At 37.9% G+C, this 22989-nt stretch overlaps 1 protein-coding gene across 1 annotated transcript; it reads right to left on the bottom strand.

Annotated features, from left to right (window-relative positions):
• Positions 1-11364: 11364 nt before the first annotated feature.
• On the bottom strand, positions 11365-22989 carry LOC126831054 (sodium- and chloride-dependent glycine transporter 2). The gene is made up of 9 exons (XM_050561663.2): positions 22863-22989; positions 21907-22003; positions 20776-20900; positions 19883-19995; positions 16284-16415; positions 15751-15850; positions 15240-15340; positions 14261-14413; positions 11365-11621 (listed from the first exon to the last, which is right to left on the bottom strand). Exons 1-9 carry the CDS (start codon positions 22885-22887, stop codon positions 11430-11432), a joined length of 1038 nt encoding a protein of 345 aa, XP_050417620.2. The 5' UTR covers positions 22888-22989; the 3' UTR covers positions 11365-11429.

Raw genomic sequence — 22989 nt, 5'->3', positions numbered from 1 at the left:
TTTTCAACAGATTTCCCTGTTTCGCTGTCACCAAAGCTTGGTTTAATGCATGAATTGAAAGTGTGTTTAACGTCCTACTGTTCTGCTCCTATACTTGGCTAATGAAGACGGGCATACGCCATACAGTGTGCTATGAGGAACGCTATGGCCTAGTCTTATATCGAATTCCAACTGCTAAGGAATCTTTTACGTGCACGCCAATGTATGCACGGAATATCGGTTTTTCATCAAATTAGAATGACGTCGGAATATCCCGATGAACTTTCTCGGCCAATGCAGGGATCAAACACGCGATATTCAGACTAGCGAGCCAGCGTCTTACCCAGTTAGCCACTGTGGCCCCCCCTTGCTTTAATGCCTATTAGTTTATTATGTCGAGACAAATATTGAGAACAGGACCTCGATTAGGCTATTGTGCTGAGACAGGACCTCGATTGTTTACTCCACAATTGTCCGATATGTTAGAGTAAATAAACCACAAATATTCAAAAAAATTGTCTTTTAATGACCCGTTCAAAATGTATTTCTTTGGATAGTTTTTATGCTAATGCAGTATTTATACAAGTATGTAAGGATTATGTACGCAGTGGCCGTTATGGTTCAAACGACATCTGGTGGTATTAATTTCTTTTACTGAGTGTATGACAACAACACCGAACTAGATTTTCAAGGTTTTTTTTAAAGCTTTTCTATGAAATGAGTACAAATAAAAAGAAATTGGCAAGTGTTTTTATTACTTGGCATTTCAATGATTAGTATCATCTAAGGTTTAAAATAAAATCAGGGTGAGTCAATCAGTATGGGCATACGCAGCCCATTAAGTACACGATTCCTATTTTACATAATTAATTCGTTTAAACGAAATTCGGAAATTTACGGCCATGACCCCAATGCTTCACACTAATTTATAAAAAAAAAAGGTGATTGAAAGTGCATCCACTTTCTCGTTCATAAGGTTTTCTGAATGGAGGAGGGGCAACCCTAGAACGGAAGTTGGATTTTCTAACTTGGTTTTCCCGTAGTTATTCACGCGTGTACTTGTTGGCGTACACGTACACGCACCCTTGACAGTTGGAATTACATATTGTGAAAACACAGAAAGTTTTCACGTGGAAAAATGTCATCTTTACATTACGCAATAGGAATTCTAGCATTTAAATAAGTGTCCACCATATAAAATGTCGCAATGTTGTAATAAAAAAGTATAAAAATATATCTGTTTTCTAGGAAAATTGTGTTATTCTTGGTTGCTTATTGGGAGGCAGACCACCATTAAATTTCATCATCTTGGTACCCACGAATTGTAGTTCGTCTATTTATAGCAATTCTCTCTCTCTCTCTTTTCTCCCCTTTTGCATGCCCATTTTTGTTGATTTTTTGGTCTAGAATGGGTTTTTTAATTAACATTTTCTGCCAGGTTTTGGTAAATATTCATGATTTTGAGGCGGAAGGATAAGAGGGTTATCAGGTTAGCTACGGCGATATGTACGGCAACTAGTTACATGTTTTTTTAGTATGCTTCTTCAAGTTTGTGTATCTCAAAATTTTGGTGGTCAACCTCATACAAATTTTAGTGCAAAGACATGACCATTTGTTCCTCTGTCTGTAGTGAAAAGCATTCAGCCCAACGAAAATTTGGGGAAAAGTTGGAGGTGGGCAAAGAGGCCAGAATTATCATTGAAGTCAATGGGGAAATTAATGGTGGTCTGCCTCCATTGGAATTAGAAGACAAATAGGCGTATTCGCTATACGACTTTTTGTCTTATGAAAGACAGAGAAATGGGGTTTAACTAACGTCCACTCGACACAAACAAGGTCATTTCGACACTAATATATGGTTCAATTTTATTTCAATAATTCGCTTGTGCGTAGGGTCTTTAGCAGTGGGAGGAAACCGGAAAAAAATCCACGAGGTTGGACAGGCGACCCTACTCGTTGTCACGTACAACCGGTTAATCATATATCTGTTATAACTCAGCTCAATCATACTAAAATACAGATCTATATTTCGTTTCATTTTTTTATACTTTTGATGGTCTCTCCTACATGAAGATCTGACCAGTTGTAGTGGTGGGGGGGGGGGGCGCGTCAGAGGTCATACGAACGACTTTTGACCATATGACGTTAGACATTTGATTAACAAATCAGCATTGATGTTACTAGTGGGATACCCACAGTTCCCAGTAACTCACACCAAGAACTCGCCGTAACAGACCATTTCATTGGCTAATCCCTCACATCATTCAGAACGCTGGTTATATAACAACTCTTCCAGATCCTAGCGTAGTACAGACAAGTGAAACGAAATTTTGAACTATAAAAAACAAAACGAAATAGAATCTGTGTTTTAATTAGGCTGAACTCAGCAAAGACTGAATATGTAGTAAAGACAAGTAACATAAAATTTTGAACAATAAAAAACGAAACGAAATGGAATCTGTGTTTTAAACAGATTGGACTCGGCTTGGCGAAGACTGAACATGGACTGTAAAATACGGTTAATGTGTATAAAGTAGATACCCATCTATAAAGATGTTTAAAGTACAAGGCGTTCCAAGCCTAGGTCATAGGTGCTGATGTGTGACATCAAAATAACATTTTATTATGTTAAAGCCATTTATATTTAAAACACATTACAGGTGCGAGGATTTTAAGGCGGTAAACATAAAAGGAAAATGACGCCTTTTTTTCAACAGAATGTTTTGAATTATAAATAAAGAATTTTCTTTGCGTCAGACCAGTTTTCAATGAAAATAATTTAAGCTCAGAGTCACATAAATTCAACATTCTAGGATTAGATAAAATATTAAACTATTAAATATGTCGTGTGTGTTTAAGTGTTGCAATGCTCTCTTGCATTTAAGCATGTAATAACTAGTTAGGGCAATAAATTATAACGCTTAGACGAACAAATATTTATAAATGGGAATATGATCGTCATATATTATTGACATATCAGTGTCCGTAATTTGAATTACAGTCAAGACTAGCCTAGCTTTTCTAATTCGATGCAGAAACATTAACATCAACCACAAATGTCTACATCTCAGTCTGTCATTGAGTCTGAATGTTCAGGACGTTATGTTCAACAACCAACGACGGCCATCAAGGCCCAGAACACTAGACACACTACTAGACGAGAAGGTCCTCGATTTAAATCCTGACGTAGACAAAAAGAAAACTTGTCTGGGGTAACACCACATATGTATACAGAGAGAGAGAGAGAGAGGGGGGGGAGTGTGTGTTAACGTCCACTCGTCCCAAAGTAGGTCATTTCGGGTCTATCATAATATGGTTCAATTTTATTGCAAAAATTCGCTTGCGCGTAGGGGTCTTTAGCTGCGGAAGGAAACCGGGCGACCTACTCCTTGTCACGTACAAGCGGAGAATCGAAACCACGCCATTTTGCCCCATGGCACAAACCACGAGACCCCCTTCCTACTACACATAAAGAACTTTTGAATTAATTGGAAGAGAAACGCCAATGCACAAGCACAATGATTTTTCCCCCTAGCTTTGCACTAGTGACCATTATAATGATAATCTGAAAATGATCGAAGCTGATTAGAAGTTAGGATGTGGCCAATCTGATTCAAATACAGATCTATATTTCGTTTCGTTTTTTTATACTTTCGATGGCCTACACTACATGAAGATATGACCGGTTTTTGTGGAAGGTTGCGTCAGGGGTCATACGAGCGGCTTTTGACCCTATGACGTCAGACATTTGATTAACCAACCAGCGTTGCTGTTTCTAGTGGGTTACCCACAGTTCCACGCCGAGAACGCCAAGTACTCGCCGTAACCGACCGTTTCATTGGCTAATTCCTCACATCAACTACACTGTAAAAAATATCCATTTTTTATGTGGCCGAATTCCGTAATTTAACACCTTTTTTCTGTTAATCGATGGATTTTTTGGAGAAATTGTGTTAATTGTCTGAATTATTTCTTCAAATTACGTGTTTTATGTATTACTGTGGAATATTCAGTATTACACAGGAAATTTCCGTGAAATTTAGGGATAAAATGTTTTATTCCCTTCTATAACGGACTTAATTCTGTTATTTTACGGAATAAACGGTGGAATGACAAGGAAGTTCCGTGAAATTTAGGGATAAAATGTTTTATTCCGTTCTGTATTGGACTTAATTCTGTTGTTTTACGGGATAAACGGTGCAACGATAAGTAATCGTATACATATATAATCATTCCTAATAATCATCATGTTATAGTATTCATTTCAATTTATTAACCATAATATGAAGAATCATATTTTGTAACGTTTGGTATATTAATTGACATGTATATCTAATTTCCATTATTTATAAGATCTTTAAAGTGTATTGTTATTCATCATACGGTAATCAGATTGTAAGTATTTTTTTTTTTTGTTGCAGGTGTTAAGGTTATAATATCTGGTAATCAAGCACGCTAAAGACTGGATAGTACAACCGGTTGGCCAATGTAAGTCGGTTTGTCTCTATGGCAGAGTCTGCATACCTGCGAATTGATAATACCGCAAACTTACATCTGAAAGCCTCCAACCTTGCTCTCGATTCTTATAATAGCGAAAAGAGGTTACGTTTAAAATTATTTGCGATATCACTTCGGTGGAAGCGGACGTTAAATAAAGCTATTTCACGCACGCGTATAAAGTCAATGGTTAATTCAATGAAATTTTTATCACCTTCATGGTCAGGAAACTAAATTTACCAGGATTTTTTTTTCTGTATTTGAAAATGGAATTTATGTTAATTGAAGGAATTTCTGTAAATTACAGGAAAAACAAATACGGATAAAATTTTCCTGGTAATTTTTGTTTCCGGAATTTTTTACGTTTTTTCACGGAAATTTTTGTTACAGTGTAGAACGCCAGTTACATAACAACTCTTCCAGATCCTAGTGTTGTGAAGACAAGTAAAACGAAATTTTGAACTATAAAAAACGAAACGAAATAGCATCTGTGTTTTAATCAGATTGGATTAGAATGTGGCAATATAAAGCCTGCCTTTCCGCCCAGTCATTCAAAACCAGACCAAATGGTCGAATTAACATGTCTATTTAATAATATACCCAAAAGTTGGGGTCATATTATATTAATATTTAAAATTCGGTGACGCTTCCTTTTAACATTAAAAGGTTAAAACGAACTTTATGATTTTTATAATTTTAATATTTCCTTTATCTGTGTGATCAATGACCGTGTCATCCCTTTCTTTATTAGTCGATTGTGTGCAATGACAAAAACAGGTGACGTCAGTGTTTCACAAAACATATTTTATAAAATTGGGTCATGTATTTTAATGTTTGGGAGTTTGAAAGCCGAAAGATTTCTATGACTAAAGGAGGTGGGTATTATATGATAATTTATCAAATAGAATAAAAACGGTTAGATTTATTTAGAAATAAAATTAAATGGGGTTTAACGCCCAACTGTTCCGCTACGACTGGGCTAATGAAGACGTACATACACCATACAGTGTGCTATGAGGGAAATTTTGCCCGGGCAGTGGCCTCTTATATCGAATTCCAGCTGCCAAGGGATCTTTTACGTACATGCCAATGTATACACAGGACCTCAGGTTTTCTCCCCATCCGAAGGACTAGACAGCTGCCTAAAGGAAGACCTGCAATAGGCAGAATTAACTCTTGCATAATGTATGTTTAATAGATAACTTATAAAATATTGGGCTGCTCCTTTAACGAATTTAATATTGTTTTGGTGATTTCATCCCACTTGTTTTTATTAGATATACTAACAGGGAGCGTGATTTTCATGGGTCAATTCATTTAGTAAAACATCATTGATGGAAAGAGATTTATAAAGCGATGTGGGTGTATAATGCTTTACTCATGGATAAGTCGAATTAAAAAAAGAAAATACATTTATGACTTAGTCATACAGGTTATTGCCTGTGATTTAGCAAAATCTCACCTGAATTAAAAATCTTGTATGGACCCAGTAGAATTAATAATTATGTATAAAACCGATACGCTTGAATTGCCACCATAACTACATATATATTGTGAAAACACAGAAAGTTTGCATGGTGGCATTGAAATATGTATATCAACTCTATTAATAATATAACAGCGGCGGATCCAGGACAGGAATTTTTGCAGGCGGGGGTTTGCCAGGTACTGAGGAGACAATGTATCTCCACCCCCCCTCCCCTCGGCTTGAAATGTTTTGAGAAATACATGGTCTCTATCGTCATTTTGGCGTATATACAAACATACTGAACTTTTTAAAGAGAGAAATCCAACAACCCGTTTGACGTCAATTTTTATTATCATTTTTTTTGATGCAAAGCTTTCAGTGCCCATCCCACCCAGAGGGGTCGGATGGCTGAATGGTTAGCGTGTGTGTGTTCAATGATAAGGTCTGTCATTGAATCAACTGGCGTGGTTTCGATTCCCCGGTTGTACGTGACAAGGAGTAGGATCGCCTGTCCAACCTCATGGGTTTTCTCTGGGTCCTCCGGTTTCCCTCCCACTGCTAATAATCCCTACGCGCAAACGAATTATTTAAATATAATTGAACCATATGTTAGTCTCGAAATGACTTAGTTTGTGTCGAATGGATTAAACCCCATCTCTCTCTCTCTCTCTCTCTCTTTCTCTCTCTCTCTCTCGTCGCCCATCCCACCCCACCATCTGATGATAAAGGATAAAGAACACGACCGAGGTACTTTTCTCATAAAAAGTGTTGTTTTACAAAAATATTTATGAAACTCTGGATCCGCCCATGTATGTATGTATGTATGTATGTAGATTTATTGTATGTAAACATACAATTTATTTACCGTGTACGCCTTCATACCACAATCGTGTAAATTGTTTTGACTTTTAATGGGCCCCGTTTTTGGTTGAGACATTTGCATTTTGTTGAGGTTAAGGGAGGAAGGGGTTGAACACATCCGCTTTAAAAAGGGGAAATTGTTAATAGGAATTCTAGTATTTAAATAAATGTCCGTCATATAACATGTCGCAATGTTGTAATAAAATACATCAGTTTTCTAGGAAAATTGTGTAATTCTTGGTTTCTTCATCTTGTTTTCTTTATGTATGTATATATATATCTCCGTCACCATTTGTCGACCCATTCTTTAGTTTTCCTTCTTACCTTTTTATATATATTTTTTATTTCTTCTAATTTTTTAATTAAAATATATTTTTTCTAGTCGCAACCAAGCCATCTTGTTTATAACTGGTCCTTTTTTTCTATTAATGCCAAAAACAGGTGGAATCAAGGGGCCGGGGGGAGAGGGGGGGGGGGGGGGCAGGGAACGGAAGTGTGAAAATAATTGTACTATAAGAACATTTTTTTTAAATGATTATTTCGTGAGGTTGGTTAATACGTGCGCGCTGTATCATTAGGTCTGTTATTGAGTCAACTGGCGTGGTTCTGATCCCGGTTGTACGTGACAAGGAGTAGGGTCACCTGTCCAACCTCGTGGGTATTCTCCGGGTCCCCCGGTTTCCTCCCATAGCTAAATCGAATTATTGAAATAAATTTGAACCATGAGTTAGTCCCGCACTGACCTAGTTTGTGTTTATTGAACGTTAAACCCCATCTCTCTCTCTCCCTCCCTCTCTCTCTCCCTCTCCCTCTCTCTATCTATCCCCCTCTCTCCCTCCCTCTGTCTGTCTCTCTCTCTCTCTCTCTCTCTCTCTCTCTCTCTCTCTCTCCCTCCCTCCCTCTCTCCCTCCCTCTCTCCCTCTCTCTCTCCGTCTCTCTCCCTCCCTCTGTCTCTCTCTCTCTCCCTCCCTCTCTCTCCCCTCTCTCTCTCTCTCCCTCCCTCTCTCCCTCCCTCTCTCTCTCTCTCTCCCTCCCTCTCTCTCCCCTCTCTCTCTCTATCTCTCTCTCCCTCCCTCTCTCTCCCCTCTCTCTCTCTATCTATCCCCCTCTCTCCCTCCCTCTGTCTCTCTCTCTCTCTCTTTGTTGCTTTGTATTTATGTTAGATAACAGGATCTAAAGTCTTCGTGTAGGGTTCAAAACTTCGTGAATCATACTTCATCATTAAAAATGGTATATTTACGAATGGTGAAAATCTACTTGTTTTGGGGATTTCATATATTGAAATTTAAATCAAGCCATACCGGATCATAAAAGTGGTTTTCCAGTTACTATGTATTCATAACACGATATCTTGAAGAAATTTAAACATATGTGAAGTGGTGTATGGTGTATTGTGAGATAATAAAGTTTAAAAGATGTTATTTGTTTACTGGTCTCTGACTATATTTACCTTATGGGCTGTAAAATATTAAATATTTTAAAAGTAGGATGCTTAGTATATTGAAGAGGGTAGTAAAAATAAATATCCACATTTACGGAATGAGAACTTAACACAATGAGGAACCATAAAATCCCTATAGGGCTATAGCGGATAATCTTTTCAAAAAATTTTGTTTAGTTTGTCGAATGCTTTAATGTTCAGATATTATTTTATTCTACAGGTGGTATTGCATAGTCAGAAATCGACGCAGCCAAAAGATGTGCGGTTATTTCCCTAGGGGTATAAATCAGCGTTCAGTTGTCTTCATTAGCCCAGGTTAGGAGCAGAACAGTAGGACGTTAAACTCCATTTCATTTCATTTCATTTAAAACTTCAGACAATTTCCGATGGAAAGAGAGAGAGAGAGAGCGAGAGAGAGAGAGAGATGGGGTTTAACGTTCACTCGACACAAACCAGGTCATTTCGGGACTAACGAATGGTTCAATTTGTATTTCAATAATTCGCTTGCGCGTAGGGGTCTTTAGCAGTGGGAGGAAACCGGAGAAAACCCAATAGGTTAGACAGGCGACCCCACTCCTTGTCATGTACGACCGGAAATCGAAATCACGTCAGTTAACTCAATGACAGACCTTATGATACAACGCGAACGCGCTAACTATTCGGCCATACGGCTATCCAACCACGCGAAGTAGATATAGACAACCCGTCTTCATTGGTGCACAGCGTAAGATGTTAAAACCCGTCTTATTCTAATAACTATTTATTGAAAACCTACAGGGTTCGGTGATTTTCTTTTTATCGTCTTTACAGCCATTTATGCATAGGGTGTACGATTTCTATATTTGCATGATAAAACATTTTTTTGTTGACGTGTAGACCACAGCCTATATAACCATAGATGCATATAGAAACGTCAAATATTGGTTGCTTTGAGTGTTACAAACAGCAACGATTAGTGAATAAGATTTCTCTATTGATCCTAGTTTTAGTAGAAACATCCCGTGTCGTGGAGTACAGTTGATTTGAGTTTTGGAGTTCTACATATATTTACCAGTTGTATAATAAAGGTCAATGTCAGCTCAAATGTCTCCATTTTATAAACAATATTCTATTCATAAATGAAACGGATCGGGGAACACGCATGACCTATTCATCACATCTCTTAATTATCTCTTTTAAAGATAGAATGCAGCATGAGGTCAGCAATTCTCCACTCCTATCTTTACCAATAATAGCTTGATAGGGGTTATCGTCCGCCCCTCTCTCGGGTGATAACATAAACAGGGTGTTCCTATTGTAGGTAGAATTCATAAAAGTTTCTTCATAATTTTTTTTAAATTACCCCTGTTTAGACTATAAATATCGGTCATATTCAGAGAAATAGATCTTAATGGAGACAATCTGTTCTTAATGCGCCTGCCTTTGACTCAATCGGATTAAAATACAGATCTATATTTCGTTTCGTTTTTTTATATTTTCGATGGCCTACCCTAACCTACCCTAATGTAGTACAGACAAATAAAACGAAATTTTGAAATATAAAAACGAAACGAAATAGGATCTGTGTTTTAATCAGATTCCCTTGGTAGGGTGACCCACCATAAATAAATATCTCCAAATATCTCGACAATTACGCCACAATATTTATATATATGCCAAGCCTCAAATCAGTTTCACACAATTATAGTCACTAAATAAAGGATCATGTTGTACTTAATAAGCTATGACCATTAATCATCTATAAATAATAGACTGAAAACTGGTTCCAAGTTGCGTCCATAACATCCAGACACTTTTGAGTAAAAGATAGGTTACGTGCCCTTGTTTTGAAATTAGTCTCGCTTAACCAGTCTATCGACCATTCTACGTCTGATTGACAGGTCGGGATAATCAAGACTACTTTTTTACGAAACATAACAGAAAGCTAGAACAAGAAATTGAATTTAGAAATAAGCACTTTAGACAACTCAACAATTGTTTTAAGAAACTTGTAAAAGTAAAATGAAACTACTGCTAGTATCATGTTCCTGCTAAAGAAAGTGATTCAGAGATAGTATTTGTACTAAACCAAAAGATGCCGCTCTTAACGGTACAGTTAATGATAAAGCAATTTAAAAAATAAAACAAACGTAATTACTAAAGCTGCTGTAATAACCAAGAAGCTAAATTTTACTGCTATTCAAAATCGTCAACAATAGATTTTTTACGGCTGTAATAGTTGATATATGCCATGGCTATTTATCGACTCAAAGCGAGTGCGGGGTAGTCAGAAATCAGTTCGAGACACGCAACTGAAGCGTGCACATTTAGCCGTGTCGAGACCAACTTTCTGTAAAGTGCACGGGTCATCCTACCCTTGGACTACTTTAGAGATTTGCAAAAAATAACACCTGAAGCGATTTATCTGTGGTTACGGAAAACGAGCTAATATAAAGAGAGATAGAGAGAAATGGGGTTTAACGTCCACTCGACACAAACTAGGTCATTTCGGGACTAACATATGGTTTGATTTTATTTACATAATTCGCTTGCGCGTAGGGGTCTTTAGCAGTGGGAGGAAACCGGAGGACCCGGAGAAAACCCACGAGGTTGGACAGGCGACCCTACTCCTTGCCACGTACAACGGGGATTCGAAACCATGCCAGTCGACTCAATGACAGACTTTATGATACAGCGCGCGCACGCCAACCATTCAGCCATCCAACCCCCCAGCAAATATAAAGCAAACGTGACGTAACAGACATTTTATGAAAATACTCCATAAGGAGCCTACATTTGTTAAAACCGCCCGATTTATCATATAATATGATCACAGAGAGAGAGAGAGAGAGAGAGAGAGAGAGAGATGGGTAGGCGTAACGTCCATTGAAACAAACCAAGCCATTTCGGGACTAACATATGGTTCAATTTTATTTCAATAATTCGCTTGCCCGTGGGAGGAAACCGTAGGATCCAGAAAAAACCCACGAGGTTAGACAGGCGAATATGGTTAAAGGTAATTCAATCTGACCAATCAGGCTAACATCGTGTATATTTCCACAGTCCATGGGCTATCAGTTTACAGCTTTATACAAATGTTTTATTAAGATAAGAATAATAAAAATTGAGGGCTCTAAAATACTTTATAGTATATCTTTATTTCTCCATCTTTACATAAATTAAATATCCAATAAAACCCTTTATCTAAATGTTCGAAGCAAAAGCACGATTATCATGACTTAATTTTGTAGATTTCAGTTCTATACCATGGTTATTAATAATAGATACAGTAGACTGGTTAATCGGCTGTTCCGGTTTGATTGCGTATTTGCCGGTTCTATCCTCCGGTTTAAGTGGTCCCCATTCCGGCGTTGGCTGACTTGCTTTCTTCACTGACTATAATTAGAATGAAATAAATAAGCATGTACAAATAACAAATAAACGTGGATTTATTTTTTATTGTTTTAAATTAAACGTACATTAAGCAAGAGCTAAATCTGTCTATTTCAGGTCTTTCTTTAGGCCTGAAATGTTTTCTAAATTATTAATTAGACATTTATTAACTTATCCAGACCATAATCAACTCTCGATGTCATCGCTAGCCTTCGATATCTATTTGATTATGATCCGATTTGCTGCTAAACTTTCATTCATAATTTAATCATGAAGTTGACAATCAAGACTATGTTTTTTTTTATCGTACCGACTATAGTAATGATGATCGAAGCTAGGCCGAAATTTGAATCGCTTAATTCTCGGTTTATAGTGGATCAATGTGACTGAAATTTTCAGCAAATTGCATTTACATTATCTAGTTTTTAACTATTATAGTGAGAACTGCCAACTCTTTATCTAATCTCCCATAATGTATCTTTAAACAAGAACCTAGTGAGTATATATTAAATTAAAGACACAAGATATCGTCGGTGGAACGGTTACTTCTAAATGATAAGGCCAGCTCAATTTTTCGTCATAGGACACGAGATATAAACAGGGCTAGCGCTAATCACAACACTAATCCTAACCCTGGACCTAGCCCCAATGCTTACCCTAACCTTATTTACATCTCAACAACCTTGACAAAAATTGAGCTGACCATAACAAATAGATTTAGCCCAGTGGAACAATCTTTCGGTCAAACTGTTCAAACTCGTGTCCATCAAAATTCAAAGTGACGAAATATCCATGCCATAATTATTTCTTAATGTTTGCCTTTAACGAGGGATTTGATTGTTTTCTTAAAGATACATTATGTAAGATTTAGATAAAGAGCTAGCCATTCTTGCTATAATAGTTCAAAAATAGATAATGTAAAATGAATAATTTCAAAATTCCATTCAAATTACTCTTTTGCGAGCGAAGATTTTAGCCTTTGAAGGTTTGACAAGACGTGTGCCATAATTGCAACCACCGTACTGGTTGTTCGAAGCTAAGTCTCGCTCCTCCATTTTTAGCTTAAACCAAAATATGGCTGAACTGTTCTAATCTATTTAATATCGAATAAATGTCTAATTAATAATTTAGAAAACATCTCAGGACTACAGAAAGCCCTGCATCTGCAATAGGCAGATTTAGCTCTTGCATAATGTATGTTTAATTCATTTCTATTCAAATGTAGGTTAAACTCAATTCATTTCTGTCTACGCGTTATAGTAAAATAAGACAATGTACAAGTCTATCTATTAGCTTAAATGTCGACATAAAAGTATAAAAGTGTCAATACCAAGCCCCCTGATATCAAAGTGGTTGAATTGGCCTGAAGCTGCGTTCACGCTGGGGGTTTAATCTGAATTGAATTCGGAATAAAGTCTTATTCCGGATTTTGGCGTCACACCCAATTCGCTAAAAACAGAACTGAATCGGAATTTACGAATCCGTATATTTTTCCGAATTCCACCCGGAACAATTATTCTGAATCGGGTTATTCGTAGTCAAGATTTGAGTGCGGCACGCTTGATTCAGATCAACGGTTTTACCGGAAACTCTAACTTTGTGCGCATGTTCACTTCTACTTCCGTCTTATCGCGTGAATTCGTGTATTTATGAAACTGATGTTATGGCAAATAACCTAGGCCTATGTTCGTCTTTATAAGCTAACAAAAGAGTAATCATCCGCATTCGCATTTGATTCTGGTGCCAACGAAATGGTGCCCGGTGCTGCATGGCAAGGTGCCGAAGATGGAAGACCCGACGTCGCTGGTGTAGCCTTGCTTGCCTCAGCAAATTAAACATAAGCAACACAAGATCACCAATACGAATGGCTGGATATGAATGACCTTCACTGCGCATTCAGTGTGGCGCTTTTCATTTTGAATTCAATCCGAATAAGGTGTAATGTGACGTACCGCTTTTAATCCGGGACAAACCAATCCGAATTCCGGAATTCGCATTGAATGCGCATGCAGTGTGAACACAGCTTGAGAGGGAGACGATGTACCTTAATACTATTCAGCCCTATCTAGATCGGGTTTTTATGGCAAAGCTGGCCCAACTGCGTCCGCACGCCATCTCCTCAGCGGTCCATATTAGGTATTACCCTACACCACTTGTACCACGGTGCGTTCACACTGTATGGAAATTGAATCCAATGTCCGTCGACCAGCCCCGCAATTCGGTTGGGTTTGTCTCGGATTAAAAGTGGTGCGTTCACATTACAACTTATTCGGATTATTGACACGACATTTATCATGGTGAACTTTGCGAAGAAAGTGATCGACGAAAGAACCTTCAGATGTCAAGGGCTACGTTCGGGGTGATTTGTTCCGGATTTAATTCGGAAAAATATCTGAACTCGTCATTTCAGATGCAGTTCAGTTTTTAACGAAATGAGTTCGATGCCTAAATCTGGAATAAGACTTTATTCTGAATCCACTTGATGAAATGGTCTTTAAAATCACAACTGACAGTATTGACATTGCGCCTTAATCAAGAAAATGGAGGTTTCTCTAGGAAACAATTGTCTACGATAGATATCACCTTAGGTGATTAAAGGACGTTAATCCCGTCGAACTACCACAGATTAATGTCAATCTTACCCCGTATCTGTAACTTTGGATGGGCATCATTATCAAGATAAGGAAGAATGGTAAAGCCACCATAACCCAACCCAGGTTCTGTGCCCAGGGTTCAAACTGATAATTATCATAAGAAGCTGGACTACTCTGAACAGCTGCCATTATCAACATCAACTAATAACAACATACAAAAAAATACATTTTAGGTACAAGTATTGCAAAACTAAGAACCCGAGTAATTCTCATTTTAGGTAACAAACACTAAGAACCCGAGTAATTCTAATTTTAGGCAACCCGAGTAATTCTCATTTTTAGGTAACTAAGACTAAGATCCCGATTAATTCTTCATTTTAGGCAACAAAAACCAAGATCGCGAGTAATTCTCATTTTAGGTAACAATCAAAAACTAAGAATCCGAGTAACTCTCATTTTAGGTAACAAAAACCAAGATCGCGAGTAATTCTCATTTTAGGTAACAATCAAAAACTAAGAATCCGAGTAACTCTCATTTTAGGTAACAAAAACTAAGATCGCGAGTAGTTCTTAATTTAGACAACAAAGGCTCTTAGGAACCAACAAACTCCTGAAGAAAAAGAAATTACCACGCTCTCCCCAATGATAATCATGCAAATTATAAGCGATCGTCGGTATTATCAAGTCATTAATATTCAATTTAACAATGGAACTTTGAAGTGGTGAAGGGGGATGGGCGAATAGTTAGCGCGTGCGCGTTGTATCACAAGGTCTGTCAACTGGCGTGGTTTCGATTCGACGGTGGTACGTGACAAGGAGTATGGTCGCCTGTCGAACCGCGTGGGTTTTCTCCGAGACCTCCGGGTCCTCCGGTTTCCTCCCACTGCTAAAGACCCCTACGCGCAAGTGAATTATTGAAATAAAATTGAACCATATGTTAGTACCGAAATGACCTAGTTTGTGTCAAGTGGACGTTAAACTCTCGTCCCCTAGACACACCTGGTTAATCGAATATGTTCTTACTTACAATGATGGCTACTGGTGCTATGATTAACCAGGTAGCTTTCCAATAGAAATGCACCTTAAATCCCAACATAATCTCCACATCATCGCAGTAATTCTTCAGACCTTCAACATAAATTAAAGAAAGTATGTACTAAAACTTCTTTACCATTAGTGACACCCCGGGTATATCCTTAAGCCTAGCCCACAACGTACGTGTTTTGACAAGCACAGGTCGCGGGGTTTGGCAGCTTCCAGGACCAGCAGTCTCTACGGTCAGTCTGCGAAATTCTACGGTGCCGAACACACGCAAAGTTTTGCTGCTTAATATCTTGTAACACAGTCGATTAGAGTTACAGTTTATCGGACTTTAGTACTTATTTTCTTGCATGAATCAATCAACTGAAATCAATTGACTTTGTCCACATCTGGTAAGACGCAATGGGTTTCGTCTCGTTTTTACCAAACACAAAGAGTTATGTAACTTGCACACAACTTGCCCATTTTGCAATTAGTACACTACAGAATTGACCTACCATATACCCAAATAACTGCCATTAGTTCCGCTAAACATACACCCATTAAACCAAAACTAGCACTATACCATTCCATTAACGTCAACACCCAGATTCCTCCCTATAACATAATTACAATCAAATTAAAATCGTTTTTCGTTTTATATTCCGTATTTGATGTTTTACCGGGCGTAATTTTACATACCATCTGACTGGTTTATCAACTGTGCCACGTTTTTACACGTGTAGGCCTAATATTCAACAAACACGCAACAGTTCTTTGAACTGATCTACTTATAAACATACTGAAGTCTCGTGTATAACCCAGCTGATGGCCGGTCAGTATATGCAATGTAGACAATTAGAATCATAAGGAGAAAACGACAAAATGTCGTAATATCGCGTAAAAACGCCGTATTGTCGGGTTAAAATGTCGCGATGTTGGGTTGTCGCCTTATAAGTAAGGGCACCGCGACATCACGACATGATACTGTTACACATTACCCGAAAATACTACAGATCCAATACTCTATAAATTGCGGTAAGATACAAACCTTAGTAACTAATGGAATTCCCAGAATAAAACCCATGAAATGACAGAAGATGGCGAATTTGGTTCTTCTTGGTCGTAAGTAATGAGGAAATTGATCTACGCCAGCACTTATTACAACTTCAAACATGGCAAACTACAATTAAATGGTAAAATGTCAATCTTTTTAAATTTTAGGAGAGACAGACTGACAGACAAACACAGAGATAATCAGTTCTGTTGGGGACTGACACATGGCACTTCTTTATTTCAGTAATTCGCTTTCACGCTGGGGTCTTTAGAAAGCCCACGAGGTTAGAAAGTTTACCCTCCTCCTTTACGAAATGAAATGAAATGGGGTTTAATGTCCTACTGTTCTACTCATAAACAGGGCTAATATGCCAATATATACACGAGTCCTCCGTTTTTCGTCCTATCCGAACGACTAGACAGTTTTCCTTGTCAGGCCTTCCGCCCTGCACCACTGACAAGAGGAAATCAAGCCGGACTTTATGTTAGCACCTTTAAGTTTAACTACAGGGTATTTATCACAATAGATCCGGATTATTATCCAAAATAACACATATTTAACGGTTTTCAATGAGACCATAACGATTTCCTTGACATCATAACAATCTGATATTTCTAGTTTTTTAAAATCACAAAACATTTATTCAATACCCATTATTGAGTTTTAGGTGCATTTTCCTTTCTAAAAGAAAAATTGTGCAATATAACCATAAATAGATTCAAATAACTTCTTTATACACCATATTCTTTATCATTATGTTAAACTTTGAGACGGATTTAAATATTCGAACGTATAATTTTAAGGTCACAAATCCTCTTCTTTTTTTTTTCTTTTTTTTTGCAAGATAAAAAGTTACTACATGTGAATTGGTTATAACCGAGAAATCGCTATATAAATAAGATTTGCGAAATAAAAGTGACTACATGTGAATTTGTTTTTTGGGGTGTTTTGTGTTTGTTTTTTTAAACAAAGTGACGATGCGAATTTGTAGTTACCGAGAAATCGGTATTTCAATATAAAAAATAAAAGATATATCATAGATTCAATGTTAATTCAGTACAAACAAGTCATTTTGTGGTAAAGGGAGTTGTATCTGACTGATAGCTTATCCTCAAGTGTCAAGACAATGGCAAGGAGAGTTTACTATTGTTTTTATAAGCCATTTAGATCTGTATCTGGCTAGAGATTGGGGAACAGGGATAGTCTGTAGTATTAACCCCATCTTCCTATATTTTATTTTTGGACTTGCTGTGAATTAACAGCTGTATTGTGCTTATGATTCGGTTTGACCCTTGGTCATGACAGTACGGACAGTAGTCTCCCCAACCCGTTGTTTCCGGGTCATGAAACATATAATTTCTGTTGCACTATGTTTTGTGGTTGAATTAGGAGACTTAATTAACACCAACGGATAATCCGTAAAATCAAACATCTAGGACGACAAAAATCATCAGGCTTATCTAACGATCAGAGAGAGAGAGAGAGAGAGGAGGGGGGGGGGGGGAAGTAAGGTCTACTCGACACAAACTAGGCCATTCCGGGACTAACATAATAATATGTTCAATTTTATTTCAATAATTCGCTTGCGCGTAGGGGTCTTTAGCAGTGGCAGGAAACTGGAGGATGCGGAGAAAACTCACGAGGTTGGACAGGCTACCCTACTCCTTTTCACGTACAACCGGGGAATCAATATGACAGACCATATGATACAACGCGTACACGCTACCCCCCTCCCCCCTCCCCGATCAGATGTCAGGCGAGATACTATTAATCTATTTTGAGAGAGAGAGAGAGAAATGGGGTTTAACGTCCACTCGACACAAACTAGGTCATTTCGGGACTAACATATGGTTTAATTTTATGTACATAATTCGCTTGCGCGTAGGGGTCTTTAGCAGTGGGAGGAAACCGGAGGACACGGAGAAAACCCACGAAGTTGGACAGGCGACCCTACTCCTTGTCATGTACAATCGGGGATTCGAAACCAAATCTATTTTGAACGTCCAGCTCTTTATCAAAATCTTGTATAGGGCCCTTTTAAGAATTGGTCGATTTTAAATTTATTTTATTTATTATTTTTTTTTCGAGTGGGGGGGGGGGGACACTTTTGTTCTCAGCAAGAGTAGTTTAGACTGTGTAATACTATGGTCTACACTGACTTTCATTTTGTTTTTGGGTGCTTTATGAGGGTATTTACGGTAGTTAGATAACAGGAGTAGAATATAGGTAGGGTGTAGAATAATGTTCTAATTATCTCGTTCTGCTTTAAAAACCTATTCACACCCACTTTTATGATGACTTTAAACCGCACAAAGGAAATGTTTATCATCTTAAAATGACCTATTTGATCGTTTAGATCCATCGTTTATCGTATTTTAATGGTTGTCTACCTCAATCCCTTCATGTTGGAATTTGTACTCTACTATCTAAACCTGTCTTGATTACCCCAGTCGGGACATAACAGTAGGGCGCTAAACCCTAATTCATTTCATTTCATTTCAATATTTAATATTAATTTTTTTATCAATTTTAAATCATGTAATAAATAGTGTGTATATAAATTATTTCATTTATATGATTTTCACCATTATGTTATAATATGTACATCCCGTCTTCATTAGCCCAGTTCGGAGCAGAACAGTAGGACGTTAAACCCCATTTCATTTATAATATGTTAACAGGAGATCTGTATATTATATGTTTTATATTCCGTGTATGAGGAGAGGGGTGATATAGGCTATACCCGTTCCCCAATCAGTTTTCAATCCATTTGAAATAAAATATTGCTTTCAAACAAAAAACATCATTGCATTTTCTACTGTCAAAAATCCCGAATTTTGCCCAAAATGTCAGTATATCCTTGCTTCACGCCCAGTATTTTACAAATTAAAATAGGCCTACATATTCACAAATAGGCCTATATATTCACAAATAATTCGCGTCACTTCATGCGATGTTGAAGCATCTTTGTATCGATGACAATTAGACTAGTTTAAGCATATGGCTTTTGCAGACGGAAAAGGAGAAATTCAAATTCTATCAGAGTGCTCGTTCGTTCGTTTATCCATTCGTTCGTTCGTGGGGAATACATAGGGTAATATCACAGACTAGTGTTTCCCAATGAACTTGTAGGTGATACGTTAAGGATAGATGCGCGATTAGGAAATACATTAAATACAGCGTCATGGAGTCTTTTGCATTCTATCAGAGAAGCTTATATGGAGGTGATGATTCTCCTATATCTATATATTAATGAATTAATTCAACCCTACCACCCTACCAGAAATCTTCGTTCCGAAACTAAGTACCTTATTAAATTAGTAACTGCAAACTTCTTTTGGTAGACGCTCCTTCGATTTTGCGGCAGCAGCACTGTGGAATTTTAATGATGTTCCTATAGAACTCAAGCACTGTGCATCAATTGACAGTTTTAAAAGAAATCTTATAACCCCTTTATTTAGAAACGTTTTCTTTTAACTGTTGATCGCGTACTCCTTTTAACTAGTGTTTTTCTTTTAATTGACCATAATGTTACCAAAGAGCAGCTTCGGTTGGATTTTAGGACTCTATTATTATTATTATGTTTAACTAACCATACTGTCAAGCCCGACAGCGATCAGCATAAAGAAGAAGAGGAAAGCCCAAACAGGTGCTACAGGCATTCGACCAATGGCTTCTGGATAGACAATAAATACCAATCCAGGACCTGCAACAAAAACATGATGACATAACTGTTTTAAATCACCCCTTCTAGATCACGGGATAGCATGTTTTAAATCACCTCTTCTAGATCACGGGATAGCATGTTTGGTTGGCACTGCTCATCATTTCTGTTTTCATTTTAAGCAACCTAACTGAAACCCTTTTACCAATTATCATGCCTGTTCTTTCGGGAACACTCAGCTGCATCAAGTCACTCAGCTGCATCAAGTCACTCAACTGCATCAAGTCACCCAACTGCATCAAGTCGGTTTAGCTAAAACGTTTTCAAAGTTTCTAAAGTTAATCAATAACTAAATCATTTTTTGAACGTAATAATTTTTGGAAAAATAAAGAAAATACGTGAAAATTTGACCGGTTGTAGAGCAAGGTCGCGTCAGAGGTCATACGAGCTGCTTTTGACCCTATGACGTCAGGCATTTGATTAACCAATCAGTGTGGATGTTTCTAGTGGGATACCCACAGTTCCGTGCACCGCACGCCAAGATCTCACCACAACAGACCGTTTCATTGGCTAATCCCTCACATCATCCTGAACGTGAGTTATATAACAATTCTTCCAGATCCCAATGTAGTAAAGACAAGTAAAACGAAATTGTGAACTATAAAAAACGAAACGAAATAGGATCTGTGTTTTAATCAGATTGCTAATATTTGGTATAATTTTTGGTAGATATGCTAAACAGTTAAGTAAATAATGAAAGATGTGTGACCCCTGGCCCTGTGTGTTTGTAATTTTTGAATTGAATAAAAAGAAGACACCAACCACCAACAGCCACGTCTTCAATATCTTGATTTGTAGTATGTGCCATGAAACCTAAGACTGAGAATATAATAAATCCAGCAAATATACTGGTACCACAGTTAATCATAGATACCACAACAGCATCTCTGAAATATAATTAAATTTAGGAGAGAGAGAAAGAGAGAGAGAGACAGACAGACAGACAGACAGACAGACAGAGCGAGATGGGGTTTAACGTTCACTCGACACAAACTAAATCATTTCGGGATTAACATATAGTGCAATTTTATTTCAATAATTCGTTTGCGGGTAGGGGTCTTTAGCAGTCGGAGGAACCCGGAGAAAACCAACGAGATTGGACAAGTGACCCTACTCCTCGTCACGTACAACCGGGGAATCGAAACCACGCCAGTTGACTCAATGACAGACCTTATGATACAACGCGCACGTGCCATCCAACCCCCGCAATTATTAAATTTAGGAAATTATAATTTGTTATCTTGAATTCTGTTAAAGGATAGAGCCAAACAGTGTTTAATGGAACGTCGACACCAAACGGGCTATATTGTATTACAAATGGTGACCTTTAAGAGATAGACAGAATGGAATTCACATAAATCTACATATAGATAGTAAAATAAATAGCACATGGTTAATATCTAAATTTTATGATCCATTGATGAAATAGATATTTATGTTTCTAGTGTTCACGCGCGGACAAACCGTCTCAAGTTATCTCCCGTGATCCGTATTGATTAGGAACGCGAATAAAATGAAGACGGGCATACGCCATACAGTTAGCCATGAGGGGGCTTTTGCACGTACAGCGGCATTATGGCCTACTCTTATATCGAATTCCAACTGCCAAGGGATATTTTACGCACATGCCAATGTATACACGGGATCTCGGTTTTTCGTCCCATCCGAACGACTATACAGCTGTCCTTGTCAGGCCCTCCGTCCTGCACCACGTCTGCAAACCCGATGAAATTTCTAGGCCAATGCAGGGATCGACCACGCAATCTCCAGGCTAGCAAGCCGGCGTCTTACCCACTTAGCCCCCGTGACTCCAAGAACGCGGGAACACGAGAGATCTTTGTGGTTGACTTTTATAATAAATTATATCAAATATACGTATAGAAAATGGCCTACCTATGACAGTTGTGTTTAAAATCATTATAACTAGCCATAGTGATCCAAATGCTGGAGCCATCGAATAAAATATTTGTGTTGCTGCTTGACACCAAACCTAAATTTATTAAACATTAAAAATAAATTAAAAATTACACACAAATGTTCCAGTTAGCTTGTTCCAGTGTTGTCTACTCGTATAGCATATAGTCCACAACATTCATCTCCATGAATAGTTAAATGGATCAACAGTTTGGACATGGATCACAACTAAAACGAAAGCAGTCTTATACGAAGAATGAAAGTGTGGGTGGGTGCGTGATGGGGGGGGGGGGGGTGATGGCCGAATGGTTAGCTTGTGCGCGTTGTATCATAAGATCTGTCATTTAGTCGACTGGCGAGGTTTTGATTCCCCGGTTGTACGTGACAAGGAGTAGGGTCGTCTGTCCAACCTCTTGGGTTTTCTCCAGGTCCTCCGGTTTCCTCCCACTGCTCAAGCGAATTATTGAAATAAAATTGAACCATATGTTAGTCCCGAAATGACCTAGTTTGTGTCCAGTGGACGTTAAACCCCCATTTCTATCTCCTCTCTCATATGAAGTATCCATGACACTAAATTTGGACACAAATCAAGAACATTAAGAGTATTCTACAATGCTCTATTGAATAATATTTTTTGGACCAGGAAAGCCCCCCCCCCCCCAACGCCACTCATCTAGTTGTTCTTGCTGTTGTTCTAGAAGGCGACACTCTTTAAAAAATGTCTAAGAATCCGCCAATTTAAGTGCAATCGACAAAATCTTGGCATGGTTGTTCCAATCACAATAAAATGTACATGGAGTTCCATTTTTGATATAACGTCACAAGTTCAAGATGGCGGCGATGACATCACAACCGGTTTCTGAAATATAGCGGGTCCGTGCTTGTTTTTTCTTATCCAATTCACAAATTGGTATAAACTAAATTAATTTACTTACATCCACATCTAATAACTTTTCCCATTTTGGTATAATATAGAATTTAATCCCCTCCATGTAGCCATCTAAAGTCACTCCCCTTACCAATAAACATATTAAAATAACGTAGGGGAAGGTAGCCATAAAA

Source organism: Patella vulgata, chromosome 8 (genome assembly GCF_932274485.2).
Source record: "Patella vulgata chromosome 8, xgPatVulg1.2, whole genome shotgun sequence".
Classification (NCBI taxonomy): domain Eukaryota; kingdom Metazoa; phylum Mollusca; class Gastropoda; family Patellidae; genus Patella; species Patella vulgata.
Note: the sequence above shows the minus strand (reverse complement) of the source record. Positions and strands in the feature narration are given on the sequence as shown.